The sequence below is a fragment of the Anabrus simplex genome, chromosome X, assembly GCF_040414725.1.
Source record: "Anabrus simplex isolate iqAnaSimp1 chromosome X, ASM4041472v1, whole genome shotgun sequence".
Lineage (NCBI taxonomy): Eukaryota > Metazoa > Arthropoda > Insecta > Orthoptera > Tettigoniidae > Anabrus > Anabrus simplex.
The window spans coordinates 182323133-182342328 of record NC_090279.1 but is presented as its reverse complement, the minus strand read 5'-3'; the positions used below and the strand labels follow the sequence as shown (position 1 = coordinate 182342328).

Genomic DNA, 19196 nt, shown 5'->3' with positions numbered 1-19196 from the left:
TTCTTTTTGATGTGGATGACCTTTAGCTGATTGTTCAGGCGTTGGAGTACTTTAGTGTTACGTATTCTGTGAACCCAATATATTCTGAACAGACATCTCAAAAGATCGAAGTTTTTTGGTGGTGTTCCCTAGGCATCGCAAACCTAATACCGTTGGAGTCAGTAAAGAACAAGAGTTGACCAAGGGAGGTCGGATAGGACAGGTGAAGGTGAGGAGCCTTACACACCCCTTCGCTTCTTACGACAGGCAGAGTATACCTTGGTTATATTCTATAGATCCCACCCACAAAAGAAAAGCACGATTCAGTAAATCTTCATTTATGGTTTGACCTATCCAACTCACCTTCAGTATTCTTCTCTAAGGTAAAACTTCGGTACGCTTTCCGCGAAAGATAGGTTAGAAATCCACCATAGCGTGGTTCGGACGACGTCACAATGTACTACACAAGGCTTGCCGTGCGGACGAACACCATTTTAGTCTGCATAGGTTAGGTTAGGTTAGGTTAGGTTAGGTTAGGTTAGGTTAGGTCACGTCACGAAGTGGCGTACAGGCCTCTGGTGTCCCCTGGACAAATCCTACTCCCATTATACAAAGCGACACAACATACAGGTCCTACCAAAAGTTTAAGGACACCTGCATATTTCATGAACATGATTCCTGTCCTTAATTAAACTATTAGTCCCAGACATACGATTGTTTGCAGCGAACTAGATCATATTTAGAGGAACATTGGTGACATTTTCATTAAAATATCGTTCTTTGCTTTGAAGTTATTGAAGTTCTTGTTTATAATAATTGGAAAGAAAATAGCTATTTTTTTATACTTGACAAGCTCTGGACAGTACATTAATAATCCTTGTTATGGAGGAACACAGATACCTGAGCAATATTTATAACTGTAATAGAACAACTGAATATGTTTCATTTAAAAATATCCCCCATTTAATAGCTCGAAACAGAACCACAGAAAGTGGCAAAAAAAACATTCCTTGACGTTGGCTGGACAGTATGAGTTTCCTGTCCATCGAAGGACAAGGAATGATTGGTTTTTACCACTTTCTGTGGTTCTGTTGTGAGCTATAAAACGGGGGATATTTTTCAATGACAATATATTCTGCTTCTTTGTGTCTCTCCACGACAAAAATTATCACTGCAATCCCCATATTGTATGTCCAGGTCTCCTCAAATATAAAAAATAGTTAGCCTATTTTCTTTCCAATTATTATAAACAAGAATTTCAATAACTTCGAAACAAAGGACGATATTTTTAAAAAATATATCAGCAAATGTTCCTCTAAATATGCTCTAGTTCCCTGTAAACAATCATATGCCTAAGACTAAAAGTTTAAGGACAGCAATCATGTTAATGAAATATGCAGGTGCCCTTAAAACGTTTGGTAAGACCTATACAAATGATAACATTACATTTCTATTAGGTATTTTTTAAGTTGTTTTGTATTCCGGATTCTTGTCGTCACCCGAAATTGCGGCCCATCGCAATTTCCGTAGAAACTTCACCACAGATCGAACCTCGCAGGCGACGGAAAAAATAACACGAACCACTGCTACTACGCTACTGACAACAGGCGGGACTTGTCCGGCCGGTATATGATTGCTACTTCATAGATCTGTCGTGCATGTTTATATTTCCCGACTAAATATGTTTACAAGAAGAGAAATGGGGAAACTTAATTTCTCGACGGCCAACGTGTGTTCACGTCAATCAATCAATCAATCAATCAATCAATCAATCAATCAATCAATACTGATCTGCATTTAGGGCAGTCGCCCAGGTGGCAAATTACCTATCTGTTGTTTCCTAGCCTCTTCTTAAATTATTGCACAGAAATTGGAAATTTATTGAACATCTCCCGTGGTAAGTTATCCCATTCCCTAATTCCTCTTCTATAAACTAATATTTGCCCCAATTTGTCCTCTTCAATTCCAACTTTATCTTCATATTATGATCTTTCTTACTTTCAAAGACATCACTCAAACATATTTGTCTACTGATGTCATTCCACGCCATCTCTCCACTGACAACTCGGAACATACCACTTTGTCGAGCAGCTCGTCTCCTTTCTCCCAAGTCTTCCCAGCCCAAACTTTGCAACATTTTTGTAACGCTGCTCTTTTGTCGGAAAACACCCAGAACAAATCGAACTGCTTTTCTTTGGATTTTTTCCAGTTCTTGAATCAAGACATCTTGGTGAGAGTACCATACACTGGAACCATACTCTAGTTGGGGTCTTACCAGAAACTTGTATGCCCCCTCCTTTACATCCTTACTACAGCCCGTAAACACCCTCATAACCATGTGCAGAGATACGTACCCTTTATTTACAATCCGATTTATGTGATTACCCCAATGAAAATCTTTCCTTATATTAACACCTAGATACTTACAATGATCCCCAAAAGGAACCTTCACCCCATCAACGCAGTAAATAAAATAGAAAGGACTTTTCCTATTTTTGAAACTCACAAACGGATTTTTAACCCCGTTTATCATCATACCGTTGCCTACTGTCCATCTCACAACATTATCGAGGTCATTTTTCAGTTGCTCACAATCTTGTAACTTATTTATTACTCTATATAGAATAGTATCATCCGCAAAAAGCCTTATCTCAGATTCCACTTCTTCACTCATATCATTGATATATATAAGAAAATATAAAGGTCCAATAATATTGCCTAAAGGAATTCCCCTCTTAATTATTACAGGGTCAGATAAATCCTGTAATTCCCTGAGATCTATTTTCTAGAAATATAGCAACCCATTCAGTCACTCTTTTGTCCAGTCCAATTGCCTCATTTTTGCCAGTAGTCTCCCATGATCCACCCTATCAAATGCTTTAGACAGGTCAATCGCGATACAGTCCATTTGACCTCCTGAATCCAGGATATCTGCTATATCTTACTGAAATCCTACAAGCTGAGCTTCAGTGGAATAACCTTTCCTAAACACGAACTGCCTTCTATCGAACCAGTTATTAATTTTGCAAACATGTCTAATATAATCAGAAAGAATGCCTTCCCAAAGCTTACATGCAACTCATGTCAAACTTACTGGCCTGCAATTTCCAGCTTTATGTCTATCACCCTTTCCTTTATACACAGGGGCTACTATAGCAACTCTCCATTCATTTGGTATAGATCCTTCATGCAAACAATAATCAAATAAATAGTTCAGATATGGTACTATATCCCAACCCATTGTCTTTAGTATTATCTCCAGAAATCTTATCAATTCCAGCCGATTTTCTAGTGTTCAAGTTCTGTATCTTATTGTAAATGTCAAAGACAGAACGATCGAATCTGGCCCACTTTATGATAGTCCCAAACTTCGTGATTTTCACTGAATGTAGCAGCCCCTGTAGCCACTCATGATGTGAGCTCTACTGGAGACAATATGGAGACAATATGAACATTACCTTCATCTGAGCAATCAATTGCAACCTCATTTCGCAAATTTACACCATCTCAATTTTAATTCCTTTTTATAAGTATACATCATTTTTCTGTGATTCCAAACATGCGGGATAGGTATCGAAGCCCCATCACCAGAGATGATTATGATGATGATGATGATGATGATGATGATAATAATAATAATAAATTATAATAATATTATAATATATTATATATAATAATACAATTTATTATTATTATTATTATTATTATTATTATTATTATTATTCTTTCGAATGGGCCACCAGAGGACCACGTGCCAATTTCAATTCCTTCTTCTTTGTTCTTTCCTTTTCTTCCAGTACGCTTTCATCTGTTCACTATGTTTCTTCTTTCTGTCTTCAGACCACTTTGAACCAGTCTTTTTTACTTTCCTACCTTGGAATCCTTCTATTTTCAATACTTTTTCCCGAAAGCCTTCTCTATTATTTATTTCTTCTGTTGTTATATTGTTTTTTTCTAAATCCTTTCTTACTTCATTGACCCAGCTTGTCGTTGATTTCTTACTCCACAAATATCTGAAAATCTTACTGGTTAATCTACTATCTTGCATTCGATATAAATGTCCAAAAAACATAAGTCTCCTTTTCCTCATTACATCTGATATATTTTCTATTTTTTGATATATTTCAGCATTACTTCGTAATTTCCAACCTTCTGCTGTGTTTTGTGGGCCTAATATTTTCCTCATGATTCGCCTTTCTAGTATTTCTAGCTTATCTAAATTATAGTTTAATGCCAGACACTCGCTTGCATATAGGCATTCTGGCTTCACTACTGTGTTGTAATGCCTTATTTTTGCATTTTTGGATAGGCATCTTTTATTGTAGATATCTTTGGTGACACCATAAGCTCTCTCCATTTTATGTACCCTCTCCTCTACTGCAGATTTTTCTAAACCATTTTCTTGGATTATTTCCCCTAGATATTTGAATTTTTTTACCCTCTCTATTTGGCCAATATCTGTTTTCAGAAATTTTGGTGCATCCCAAATATTTGTTAAAAATTTTGTTTTTTCTGCAGAAATTCTTAAGCCAGTTCTGCTGGCGATTCTTTCCAATTATTATTATTATTATTATTATTATTATTATTATTATTATTATGTTATTGGTGTCCCGCAAGAGCTCTTTTACGTGCCAGTAAATTTACCGACACGAGGCTGACGTATTTGATCACCATCAAATACCACCGGTCTGAGCCAGAATCAAACCTGCCAGGTTGGGGTCAGGAGACCAGCGCCTCAACCGTCTGAGCCACTCAGCCCTGTCCAAATTGATTTTCTCCCAACTCAACTTCAACTTGAGCTCGGTGCACCAGAGAAACATTGATACGATACATCTGGATCATCCAAGGCTTGTTCAGTTACTTTTTGAGAGAGGTATACGGGGTAAAAATAGTAGCGATTGACCAACGCTTAAATATGACAGACATCATTACTTCAGCCCGCGGGCCAAGACTTTCACAGACGCGTAACGACTGTCGTTTGTTTACTCGCTCGCGGTCTTCTCGGAAAGTATGTTGTCCAGTAGTGCTCAGTGCTGCCAACCTCTATACTTAGAACTATGCTTCGATAGGTGGTGGTGGTGATTATTGTTTTAAGAGAAAGTACAACTAGGCAACCATCCTCTATATAACACGAATCAGAGAGAAAAAAATGGAAGGGGTCCGACACTTCGAAAAATGAAGGTATCGGGCAAAGGAAGACAAGGGCCGCGAAGCGCATGAGAATTAAAGACTTCTAGGCCTCCACACGTAATATCGTCGGGGTCGGAAAAGAACAAGAGTTGACCAAGGGAGGTCGGATAATATAGATGAAAGTTAGTAGCCTGGCACAAGTAAGTGGAAGCAATGCCAGGACTTTGCTAAGGACCTCCTGGACGCCATCCTACGCTGTAAAGTTCAGAGGCCCTGGGGCCCCTTTTAGTCGCCTCTTACGACAGGCAGGGGATACGGTGTTATGCTTCGATAGCTGGTGGTGGTGATTATTGTGACACCAGTGTAACACGGTTAGGATAGGATCTGGACAAGATTCCTGCCGTGTGGACAGTTAGGATAGCTCTGGACAAGATTCTTGCCGTGCGGACGGTTAGGATAAGATCTGGACAAGACCATTGGTCTGGACGGTTAGAAGCCGCGAAGCGGCCCTAGGCCCCTAGTTTCGTGAGGAAACACGATTGGTTTGGACGGTTAGGATAGGATCTGTACAAGATTCTTGCCGTGCGGACGGTTAGGATAGGATCTGTACAAGATTCTTGCCGTGCGGACGGTTAGGATAGGATCTCTACAAGATTCTTGCCGTGCGGACGGTTAGGATAGGATCTGTACAAGATTCTTGCCGTGCTGACGGTTAGGATAGGATCTGTACAAGATTCTTGCCGTGCGGACAGTTAGGATAGAATCTGGACAAGACCATTGGTCTGGACGGTTAGAAGCCGCGAAGCGGTCCTAGGCCCCTAGTTTCGTGAGGAAATACGATTGGTCTACCCTGTGCTTTTATTGTGCTGCGGTTGGTAACGGGTTATGATGAACTTTCTTCACGGGAAGGAGATCACTTGCCACTTTACAGAGGTCAATAAGAATACAAGTAGCTACTTCAGAACTGAAAATGGCGTGTAATGATCTTAATTAGGGATGGTGGGTTTCTGGATATCGAAATGAACACATCTCTCCTCTCAGACGCTCTCCAAGCAAGATTGCAGTAATTTACACTACTTGCAACATTAGAAATATGTTGGCCCGCGGGCTGCATTAATACTTGACAAACAAATGTCATTGTGGTTAAAGTCACTTGCCGTAGTTACGTGGAAATGAAATGGTTAGCACAGGATAAGTTGGCATGGAAAGCTATTGATGACCCATACAAGTAAAGAAACAAGTTAAAAGTTGCCACTGAGTTTGCTTCAGTCTGCGCTGCTATTCATAACACCAGCTGCCCCGTTGCCCTTATCGTAAATGATTTTATTCCCTCTCGATAGCTTGGAAGTTTGCCATCGAACTTCCTCGATTTTTGTCCAACGTTGATCACTTCGAGGCATATAATAGACAAAAATTGTACAATCTTCTATTTACAAAAATACTTCGACACACGAAAGCCCGACCAGTGTACTTCCAAACAATAACAAAAGACACTATTCAATGAACTTATAGCTAATCATGTGTACTCCATGGACTAATGCTGAGCCTCACGATTAGGCGCCATTTTTGTTCCAAAATTCTTAGGTCTCTTACAGCTGTTACAACGTGAAGTCATCATCATAGTCATCGGTTCTTTGATGATGAAGGGACTAATCGAATATCACAACCTCAACCATAAATTTGCCACGTGGTCGAGTTGATGTATCTTTTACGAGGAAGTACAACTGGGCAACGTACAGTTGATAAAAACGACTATAAAATAATACATTTAAGGAAGTACAATACAGAGAATAGGATGTCTTGCTGATGCGGTAAAGGCATCCTCGTTTATCCCGAAGGACGTGGTTTCGATTCACGGTAGGCAGGTCCAAAATTTAGAAACGGAGGAGCACGTGACCTTGAGAAACACTCAGTCTACGTAAAAATGAGCAACATGTTTATTCCAATGGACAAAGACAGTCGGACTTAGAGCTAACCTCTCTATGTTGAGTATTCAGCCCGGAGGCTGGTTTGATCCTCAAAAGCTCCGCCATCACCTGTCATAAATGGTCTCGACGTCACTGAAGAGGCCCAGTGAGTGAAGCAGTTTTCTGTTGCTTTCCTCACCAAGCCAAAAGTTGCTATTACACATCAGTCTGTCAAGCCTACTCAAATAGAGGCACCAACAAACCCTATGGGCTTCAGGGAATGGTTACATGAAACATCATTACAAGCATCCCTCATACCCCAGTACCGAGCAAGTGGCCGTGCTGCACTTGCGTTCGGGAGATAGTGGGTTCGAACCCCACTGTCGGCTGCTCTGAAGATGGTTTTCCGCTGTTTCTCACTTTCACGCCTTAATTAAGGTCACAGCCACTTTCCACTCCTAGCCCTTTCCTATCCCATCGTCGCCATAAGACCTGTCTGTGTCGGTGCGACCTAAAGCAAGTAATAATAAATACCCCAGTCACTGTCATATCGTCAAATTCAAGGATGAGACCGAGACATGTCAATGAAAGTAACAGACTTGTTTTATCCGCTACTAGAAGGCGTAGTGCACTGTAAACACTTTGTGTCGACTGCATAGTCAGGTGATGGTGATTCGTCCACCGGATGAAGACGTTAAGCCTTGAGCAGACCCTTTGGAGCTATTCGATAGGAGTAGACTGTGTCGGTACCAGGATTCACCCTCTCCCTTCCTACTATGATACATCACGTCATTTCATCTCAGTAACTCTTCTGATGAGGTTGACGTCAGGAAGGGCATCCGGTCATAAAATTCACTACGAGGATTCATCTCGCCTCATACACGACCGATTAGAGAACCGGGATAATGGTTGGACATACAATGAGAATTTTCAAAAAGGCATTGAGTTTGTACTCATGTAGAACCTTGTTTAGTTCAGAAAGCTCCTATAATTTACATTCACTCACTTTGTTTATTTATTTTTTAATTAATTAATTTATTTATTTATTTATTTATTTATTTATTTATTTATTTATTTATTTATTTATTTATTTATTTATTCTCTAAATGCTAAGCCTTGTCAAAAAAGTACTATTTTCAGCAGTTCTCCTTAGCTCTGTATAAGAACTTCAGGTCATTCTCATAGCCAAGTTTATAAAATGGCACTCTCTTAGACGTCCTCTCCTCCTTTTCCCAACAACTTTTCCTTCCAAAATACTACGAAGGAAATTACAATGCCTGATGATGTGTCCCACAGGTTTTGCCTTCGAAGTCTCCATCTGGTGGATCAAATGCATTTTTTCACCAACTTGTTCCGAATTTACGTACTTATCGGTAACCATTATTTTTTTTTTTTTTTTGCTCTGGAAGGATTCCTTTATATTCTCTTCTTCACCTCATGGGCACTTCTGCTATCACCGATGATGTTTACGAGATAGATAATTTGGCTTGTCTGCTAATTTTTTTTGTATTTTCGGTCCTTATTTCAGCTTGAGGATTTTGTTATACCTGCGCATTTAAAAACTGCTAAATAGACAGCAAAAAGACACTAAAATCTTGAAAATAGGCCCTAAGATCTTTAAAATTAGTATTACTTTAATTTAAATCCTTCCACAATTAATACGGTACTGCCCAATCACAAGGCTTTGACTTTTGGTTTCCCGTTAGAAATCGTATTTGACGTATACAACTCCAAAGCTCCGAAATGAACCTCTATTAAATCGTCTGTATTATATTTGAACAAATAAATCATATACATTTTGCCCAATAGCCGGTTTTTGATTTTAATGGTAATTTTGACGTGCGATTGGGTTAGGACTTCAACCAGTTTTAGCTTTAACACTATTGCACAATATTATGAAAAAGAAAAACTTGCCCAGTCATCTAGTGGCACACACTCTAAGTACACACTCACGTAGAGTGGTTACCCCTGATAAGTGATAAAAAAAAAAAGACAGAGCTATCTGACTCTCCTTCAAGGTCGAGCGAAGACGCCTGTGTACAGTACACGTTATAAGCCGTAGCCTTCACGTCATTAGTTGCATTGCGCCGAACGTCTGAGCGAGTACATAATACAGTATTATCATGGAGCGTTGGTCAGGGCGTGTCGCGTTAGTTACTGGAACTAGTGCTGGTATAGGAGCAGCTGTAGCCTACCAGTTACAAGACCACGGAGTTCATGTCGTAGCTGTGGCTCGGAGAGTGGACAAGATAGAGGTGAGAAGAATATAGAATTAGAACCTAGTTTAATAAATAAGTTACAAGATTGTGAGCAACTGCAAAAAGACCTCGACAACGTTGTGAGATGGACAGTAGGCAATGGTATGATGGTAAACGGGGTTAAAAGTCAGGTTGCCATCTTCACAAATAGGAAAAGTCCTCTCAATGTTAATTTTAATTCCTGCGTTCATGGGGTGAAAGTTCCTTATGGGCATTACTGTAAGTACCTAGGTGTAGGAGCTTCCGTGGTGTAGATGGCAGCACGTCAGCCCCTCACCGCTGCATACCGTGGTTCAAATCCCGGTCACTCCATGTGAGATTTGTGCTAGACAAAGCGGAGGCGGGACAGGTTTTTCTCCGGGTACTCCGGTTTTCCCTGTCATATTTCTCTCCAGAAACACTTTCCATTCTCATTTCATAGCATTTTATCAGTCATTCATAAATCACTTTGGGAGTGGCGACCCCATCGTACTAATACCATACCATACCCCATGGCACTACAGCCCTTGGAGGGCCTTGGCCTACCAAGCGACCGCTGCTCAGCTCGAAGGCCTGCAGATTACGAGGTGTCGTGTGGTCAGTACGACGATTCCTCTCGGCCTTGTTCTTGGCTTTCTAGACCGGGGCCGCTATCTCACCGTCAGATAGCTCCTCAATTCTAATCACGTAGGCTGAGTGGACCTCGAACCAGCCCTCGGGTCCAGGTAAAACTCCCTGACCTGGTCGGGAATCGAACCCGGGGCCTCCGGGTAAGAGGCAGGCACGCTACCCCTACACCACGGGGCCGGCCCATCGTACTAATAGCCTATATAATTATGATTCATTCATTCTTTCCCTAACCCGGTCAATGACTGAAAAAGAGGTTGTAGGTTTTCATTCATTCTTCATTGGGGTAATCACATAAATAAAGGGTACAGATCTATGCATATGGTTCTGAGGGTATTTAGGGGTTATAGTAAGGTTGTAAAAGTGAGGGCATATAAGTCTCTGGTAAGACCAGGATATGGATCCCACACCAGGATTACTTGATTCGAGAACTGAAAAGGAAATCGGAAGAAAAACAGCCCGTTTTGTTCTGGGTGATTTCCGATAAAAGAGTAGCGTTACGAAAATGTTGCAAAGTTTGGGCTGGGAAGACTTGGGAGAAAGGAGACGAGCTGCTCGACCAAGTGGCATGTCCCAAGCTGTCAGTAGAGAGATGGCGTGCTATGACATCCGTAGACGAATAAATTTGAGTGGTGTTTTTAAAAGTGGGAGGGATCTCAACCGAAGACAATAAATTGGGGCAAATATTCGGTTATAGGAAGAGGAGTTAGGGGTTGGAATAATTTACCAAGGCAGACGTTCAATAAATTTCCAAATTATTTGCAATGATTTAAGAAAAGACAAGGTTAACAACAGATTGATTGATTGATTGATTGATTGATTGATTGATTGATTGATTGATTGATTGATTGATTGATTGATTGATTGATTGATTAATTGATTGATTGATTGATTGATTGATTGATTGATTGATAGATAATAGTAGGTAATGGGACCATATTTTCTGCGGCGGTAACGGAACGATTACCTACATTGAGAGCTTTGCGAACATTAGCGGATAATACATACGTTATATACATACATTATCATTAAGGACTGGTATGCCTTTCAGCGTTCAGTCTGCAAGCCTCTGTGAATTTATTAAACGTCGCGACAATCCTCTATTTGCAACTAGTGCTGTGGCCTCATTTAGTTCTATACCTCTTATCTTTAAATCGTTAGAAACTGAGTCTAACCATCGTCGCCTTGGTCTCCCTCTACTTCTCTTGACCTCCATAACAGAGTCCATTATTCCCCTAGGTAACCTATCCTCCATTCGCCTCACGTGACCCCACCACCGAAGTCGGTTTATGCGTACAGCTTCATCCATCGAGTTCATTCCTAAATTAGCCTTTATCTCCTCATTCCGACTACCCTCCTGTCATTGTTCCCACCTGTTTGTACCAGCAATCATCCTCGCTACTTTCATGTCTGTTACTTCTAACTTATGAATAATATATCCTGAGTCCACCCAGCTTTCGCTCCCATAAAGCAAAGTTGGTCTGAAAACAGACCTATGTAGAAATAGTTTCGTCTGGGAGCTAACTTCCTTCTTACAGAATACTGCTGATCGCAACTGCGAGCTCACTGCATTAAGCTTTACGGCACCTTGATCCAATCTCACTTACTATACTACCATCCTGGGAGAACGCACAGCCTAAATACTTGAAATTATCGACCTGTTCTAGCTTTGTATCACCAATCTGACATTCAATTCTGTTGAATTTCTTTCCTACTGACATCAATTTAGTCTTCGAAAGGCTAATTTCCATACCATACTCATTGCACCTATTTTCAAGTTCTAAGATATTAGACTGCAGGCTTTCGGCACAATCTGCCATTAAGACCAAGTCGTCAGCATAGGCCAAACTGCTTACTACATTTCCTCCGAACTGAATCCCTCCCTGCTATTTTATACCTTTCAGCAAATAATCCACGTAAACTACAAACAGCAGAGGTGAAAGATTACAGCCTTGTCTAACTCCTGTAAGTACCCTGAACCAAGAACTCATTCTACCATCAATTCTCACTGAAGCCCAATTGTCAACATAAATGCCTTTGATTAATTTTAATAATCTACCTTTAATTCCATAGTTCCCCAGTACGGCGGACATTTTTTCCGTCGGTACCCAGTCAGATCCTTTCTCCTGATCTGCGAAACATAAACACAACTACCTATTCCTCTCGTAGCATTTTTCATTTACCTGGCGCATACTGAAAATCCGATCCTGACAGCTCCTCTGTGGTCTGCAACCACACTGGTTTTTATTCAACTTCCTCTCAACCACTGATCGAACCCTCCGTTCCAAGATTCCAGTGAATACTTTGCCTGGTATACTAATCAATGAGATACCTCGAAAGTTGTTGCAATCCTTCCCGTTCCCTTGCTTATAGGTAGGTGCAATTACTGCTTTTGTCCAATCTGAAGGTACCTTACCAACACTCCATGCTATTCTTACTACTCTATGAAGCCATTTCATCCCTGCCTTCCCACTATACTTCACCATCTCAAGTCTAATTTCATCTATCACTGCTGCTTTATGGCAATGGAGTTTATTTACCATCCTTTCTACTTCCTCAAGCGTAATTTCACCAACATCATTTTCCTCCTCCCTATGAGCTTGGCTGTTCGCAACACTACCAGGAAGATCTCCTTTTACGTTGAGAAGATGTTCCAAATATTCCCTCCACCTCTCCAGTGATTCCCTGGGATCTTTTATGAGTTCACCTGAATTAAAGATAAAAATTTCATTGTTCCGTATTGAAATTATTGATGTTAAAAATTAAATAACTGGAGGTTCAACCTATTCAATACTCACCTGAATTACTCAAAACATTGTTCATTTCCTTTTTCCCTCCCTTCGTAATATTCTTTATTACTGTCCAGAAAGGTTTCCCTGCTGCTTGCCCTAGCCTTTCCAGGTTATTACCAAAATCTTCCCACGACTTCTTTTTGGATTCAACAACTATTTGTTTCACTCTGTTTCGTTCATTTACGTACAAATCCCTGTCTGCCTCAGCGCTTGTTTGGAGCCATTTCTGAAAAGCCTTCGTTTTACGTTTACAAGCTGCTCTCACTTCATCATTCCACCAAGATGTTCGCCTTTTCCCATATTTACACACAGTTGTTCCTAGGCATTCCCTTGCTGTTTCTGCTACAGCATCCCTGTATGCCACCCATTTTCTTTGTATATCCTGAACCTACTTACTGTCCACTGTTCGAAACTTCTCACTGATCATATCCATGTACTTCTGTCTAATTTTCTTGTCCTGGAGATTTTCTACCCTTATTCCTTTGCAGACAGATTTCATTTTCTCCCCCAGGCCTAGAGATACTTAGTTCACTACAGATCAGATAGTGGTCTGTATCATCGAAAAATCCCCGGAAAACTCATACATTCCTAACAGATTTCCTGAATTCAAAGTCGGTTAAGATATAGTCTATTATGGATCTGGTACACCTAGCCTCCCATGTGTAACGTTGATTAGCCTTATGCTTGATATGCGGATAATTCGTCCACTAAAAACTTCGAATCGGGCATTTGGTGCACTCCAAAATGTGAAAAAGAAGGCGAACTTCAAAATATGGTATACGGGTTTTTGTTCAAAAATATTCATAAATTATAATTATAATGTTATCGTCCAAATATTATGTCGCAGTTACAATCCTAGGAGGGGTTATCTAAAATAACAAAATTCTCGGTGACAGTATAGCGCTTAATTTCGAAACATGCAATATGACAGAAATACTATACTCGCAGAAAGGTAAGCCAATTCTATATTTTAACAGCTGTTATTACCCTTTCCTCTCCTATAACAGGCTTAGGAATAAAAGTTATTACGATCGCCGAATCTACTCTACATATTCCTACCTTGTTTACTGCTGCTCGCTTCTACTTCCTTCTCGCCGCACCATGCACCTCACTCACCTGTCGTCTACTTGATTGATTACGTCATCTTCGCTGCACTTCGCTGTGCCTGTGCGCTGTGTAACCACGTGACATTATGTTTCTAGAACTCACTGGCTTGTAGCCTGCGTTCTTTTTCTGGAATCTTCCTTTCTACTATAAATTGCTCTCTCCGCCTTTCCACCGTTGAGTCGGGCTTCGTGGCGGAGTGGTGGACCACACACTAAAACAGTGCTTATTGTAATCATGTCAATTTCATCTGGACTCTATCTACAGCGACTCGGTGAGCAAGACTTATAATATTTATCTGCATTTGGACTCAAAACTTTCATTCGGGCTATTGCCTGCTATAATACTTTCTTCTGTCGAGTGGTTATGCTTCCCTTTAAAAACTCATAACTTAGACTGCTTCTATTCACGCACTGCGCTACGGACGATTGTAAATTATTTTCTGATGTCATCCTAGATCTATGCTATTACTAAAATTCAGCAATACCCGGCGAAGAAAATCCTTTCCCCGTCCTAATCCTCATCCTACTTCACTTCCCCCTCCCTTTCATGCTTTTTCTCTTTCAGGGTTCAGTTTCGATGTATATTGTACACTTCCAATTTATTCAACAGGCTTTCCTTTATGTACCATTGGATAATTATTTGTAAATGTGGCACACCCTTTTGGATTTTTCTTCTACTTGCAATTATTTATCTTGTTGTTAAATTATGGTTGTTAAATACATATTCTATTTCGCATTGTTATTTTGGTAATCTTGTATTGGCCTAGCTTCTTCCTTACTGCGCGATTTTCCTTGATTTATACTACTCCTCATCATCATTTATTATTATTATTATTATTATTATTATTATTATTATTATTATTATTATTATTATTATTATTATTCTAGTATGCTGAGCTTTCTACCGTATCGCTATATATCTTTGCATATTCCACTGCGTACTTCTGATTATTTATCGTTACTTGTACTTTTGTCTAAACACGCTACCACCCCGACTGTTATGGTAGCGCTATATTATAGTATGATAGCTGAGGTCCTCCCTCACTAACAAAGTTAATGGCGTTGTGAAGACAGAAGTGTGTGCAGAGTCCATTGTACAACTGCTAACTACTTACATAATATCACAGTGCTCAAGGATGAGACAAGTAAACAACAGCACAACACTACTGTTGCCGTCAAAGTAAGAAAGGTGCGAATATAGTTTAGTAATGTCCATGCTGTTTAGTCCTTTCAATGTCGTCCACATTTAATTCTCTTTAAATGCCTTAAGTAGTAACGGCATAATTAACAACATAAGATATGCGGATGATACAGTCATCCTGTGTGACAATTTTGAAGGTCTCCAGCTCCTGCTCAATAATATCAGTGCAGTAAGTGAGGACATGGGACTAAAAATAAATGTAAACAAGACCAAGTTCATGATCTTCAGCAGACGTGCCAATGCTGAGGCAATCTTACAACTAAACAACCGACAGATTGAGAGAGTAACCACTTTTAAATATCTGGGTGCCATTGTCACTGAACAACTTGATCCCGAGAAAGAAGTGAAACAGAGGATAGCAATAGCACGAAAAATATTTACAAAAATGAAATCTTTCTTTTGCAATGACTACTTAAATTTAAAACTTAGACAGAGGATGGTCAAGTGCTATATATGGTCAGCCTTGCTATATGGTGTGGAAACATGGACTCTCAAGAACATATCAGTGAAACGCTTGGAAGCCTTTGAAATGTGGATCCACCGTAGGATGCTCAGGATTTCGTGGGTTGCACGACTAACGAACCAAGAAGTACTCAGAAGGGCAAGAGCAAGTCGGGAACTCGTTCAAACAATAAAACTCCGGAAGATCTCTTACCTTGGCCACATCCTTAGAAATGACCGTTACCTCATCTTACAGCGGATTGTACAAGGCAAAATACAGGGTCGAAGAGGTGTCGGGAGGAGGCGAACATCATGGCTTGGAAACATCAAAGAATGGACTGGAATTCACAGCGTTGAAAGACTTTTCCACCTAGCTAGAGATCGTTCTGCATTCGCCACAGTGATCGCCAACGTCAGGGGGACCTGATACGGTACTATGAAGAAGAAGAAGTAAGTACTCACATCCTTTTTCACATTTACACATAAAAATAAAATGTGCACCAAATGTTTATGCCTTTTCAAATATATGTATTTTTTATTCATGGACCAAATATACACATGGACGTTTATAAACTATGGACCATTCTGTGCGACCTAGATGACCCTATGGACGAAATATAGTCTAATGCGCCATTTGATATGAACATTCTTACATGGACCAAATGTAGACCTTTATGAGTGGACGAATTGTACTGTAAGGTTTCAATTCCTTACCTCTCCTTAATCATTATGCATGTTTCTGAAAATGTTAAAATATTTTGAAACATAAAAACTGTATATTTTGAAATGATGTGATGATACTTTCTGCGTTGTTATGTTTAGTTGATTTCATTTGGTGTTTAGAGTCGTTCTTTCTTGATTGGGACACAGAAAACTCGATTTTACAATATTAATGATGCAGTGAACATCAGAATCGGTTCGCGTATTCTTTAGGAACGTTTATGCCTGCCTACGATAGAAAATGTGTATTGTATTATAAAGCTACGACCCTGTCAGCATGCAGCTCGGTGGAACTCTAAAGCCGGGTCCGTACTTGCAACAGATCAGCGTATCTGCATCAAGAAAATTGATACGCGACCATGATATAGTTGTCTTTTGTCAAGGCTTCCAGATTTGTATCACTTATCTTTACCATCTGTGCGTATCTGTTAGTTTTCCACCCATCGGTCCTGTATCGTCAATTGAGTGGTGGCTGCGATATAGTGACAATGAGTCTCCAACTGCACTTGGCTGCTGCCATTTCTTCTAAGAGCCGCGAGGAGATACTCTAATTATTTCTTGCACGATCCGGTAGGGCTCCCAACGTTACTCGCGATTTCGTCCCATGCCTCATTAATTTTCAACCCATTACAATGGGTTCCACAAAGCGGTCTTTTTTCTCAATAATAACTTAGCCTATCAACAGTTGAACATGTTCCATGAACCACTTACTTCAAATCGGAAGCACCGTGCGAGTTGGCCGTGCGGTTAGAAGCTTGCGGCTGTGAGCTTGCATCCGCGAGATAGTGGGTTCGAATCCCACCGTCGGCAGCCCTGAAAATGGTTTTCCGTGGTTTCCTATTTTCACACCGGGCAAATTAATTAAGGCTAAGGCCGCTTCCTTCCAACTCCTAGGCCTTTCCTATCCCATCGTCGCCATAAGACCTATCTTTGTCGGTGCGGCATAAAGCCACTAGCCAAAAAAGCAAATCGGAAGATCCCTAAACGAAGGTTGACGCAAAACTAAACGAAGTCGGAAGGACGATGAATGGGGAGCAGTGACAGGACTGTGAGCATGCGCAACACACGAGGCGATGGTACAGAGTAGTGAGCAGGTGGAAACATCCCCGATCCGATCATTTTATCATATTTAACACACGATCTTGATACAGAACTCTGTTTTCACAAGGCCGATACAGATACACTGATCTTACACTACCACCACCACTATTAAAATGTTTTCATTCCTCCCCTGAAGGGGGAGGCGGGCCTCTTAGACGGTGACACAGTCAAGCGTGGCCCCGGCTTTATGGGGTCTTTGGTATCAATCTGTAGCTACCTTCAGGTAGTTCGTGTCATTCTTATTAGATCGCCCTAGAGTTCGTGCACAGCGTGTAGATAGTTGTAGACAGGTTCTATAGATGTCAGGCTCGTAGGTAGGTAGGTAGGTAGGTAGGTAGGTAGGTAGGTAGGTAGGTAGGTAGGTAGGTAGGTAGGTAGGTAGGTAGGTAGGTAGGTAGGTAGGTAGGTAGGTAGGTAGGTAGGTAGGTAGGTAGGTAGGTAGGTAGGTAGGTAGGTAGGTAGGTAGGTAGGTAGGTAGGTAGGTAGGTAGGTAGGTAGGTAGGTAGGTAGGTAGGTAGGTAGGTAGGTAGGTAGGTAGGTAGGTAGGTAGGTAGGTAGGTAGGTAGGTAGGTAGGTAGGTAGGTAGGTAGGTAGGTAGGTAGGTAGGTAGGTAGGTAGGTAGGTAGGTAGGTAGGTAGGTAGGTAGGTAGGTAGGTAGGTAGGTAGGTAGGTAGGTAGGTAGGTAGGTAGGTAGGTAGGTAGGTAGGTAGGTAGGTAGGTAGGTAGGTAGGTAGGTAGGTAGGTAGGTAGGTAGGTAGGTAGGTAGGTAGGTAGGTAGGTAGGTAGGTAGGTAGGTAGGTAGGTAGGTAGGTAGGTAGGTAGGTAGGTAGGTAGGTAGGTAGGTAGGTAGGTAGGTAGGTAGGTAGGTAGGTAGGTAGGTAGGTAGGTAGGTAGGTAGGTAGGTAGGTAGGTAGGTAGGTAGGTAGGTAGGTAGGTAGGTAGGTAGGTAGGTAGGTAGGTAGGTAGGTAGGTAGGTAGGTAGGTAGGTAGGTAGGTAGGTAGGTAGGTAGGTAGGTAGGTAGGTAGGTAGGTAGGTAGGTAGGTAGGTAGGTAGGTAGGTAGGTAGGTAGGTAGGTAGGTAGGTAGGTAGGTAGGTAGGTAGTCGGTTTTATTTTACCTGGCACATCTAATCAGGCACTGAAATGTACATGTATTACATTGTATTGCTTTATAATAATTGGATTGAATACAAATTAAATGAATAATTAATTAAATAAAATTAAGATTAAATAAATCAGATATAATAAAAGGATAAATTCTTAAAACTGAAATGAAATTGCGTATGTCTTTTAGTGCCGGGAGTGTCCGAGGACATGTTCGGCTTGCCAGGTGCAGGTCCTTTTATTTGACGCTCGAAGGCGACCTGCGCATCGTGGTAATGATGACGATGAAATGATGATGAAGACGACACATACACCCATCCCCTGAGCCAGCGATATTAACCAATGATGGTTAAAATTCCCGATCCTGCTGGGAATCGAATCCAGGACTGCTGTGACCGAAGGCCAGCACGCTAACTATTTAACCATGGAGCCGGACATCTTTAAAAGAAAGAGGTACTACATAAAATTAAATAACATTTGAAAAACAAATCGGGTAAGAATTTTCGACTAATCTTCTACCTGAACATCCATGACAACAGAATGGTTGTGAGTAGTAGCATCAAGTTTACAGATGATCCTTACTGGTGCGTAAAATGTATCCAAAGTGCTTCCTTGAAAGTGCGAATAGCGTTTAACCCTCTGATACTTTCGGGAAGGAGGTTTTACTCACGGCAGGCAATTACTGTGGATGATTTATCGTAGATAGCAATTATACGGGTAGATAAAGCAAGGATGGAATTATTAGTAGATCTGGTGTTAAGACTGTGATAAGAAGATAGGTATTTGAAATATAAAGTAAGGTAAAATAACTGTGAAGAATGAAGGGTTTTATAGAGATGGCATAGGGTATGC

General features: G+C 40.7%; 1 protein-coding gene across 2 annotated transcripts in view; it reads left to right on the top strand.

Moving 5' to 3' along the window:
• Positions 1 to 9072: 9072 nt before the first annotated feature.
• Positions 9073 to 19196, top strand: part of LOC136885923 (dehydrogenase/reductase SDR family member 11) — a 96245-nt gene continuing 86121 nt past the window's right edge. The window contains exon 1 of one of the 2 annotated variants that reach the window (XM_067158622.2): positions 9073 to 9271. In XM_067158622.2, coding sequence (XP_067014723.2) covers positions 9140 to 9271 — 132 coding nt within the window. In that variant the 5' untranslated portion in view covers positions 9073 to 9139. The remainder of the gene's footprint in view (positions 9272 to 19196) is intronic. The other variant, XM_068230693.1, reaches the window with a different exon arrangement.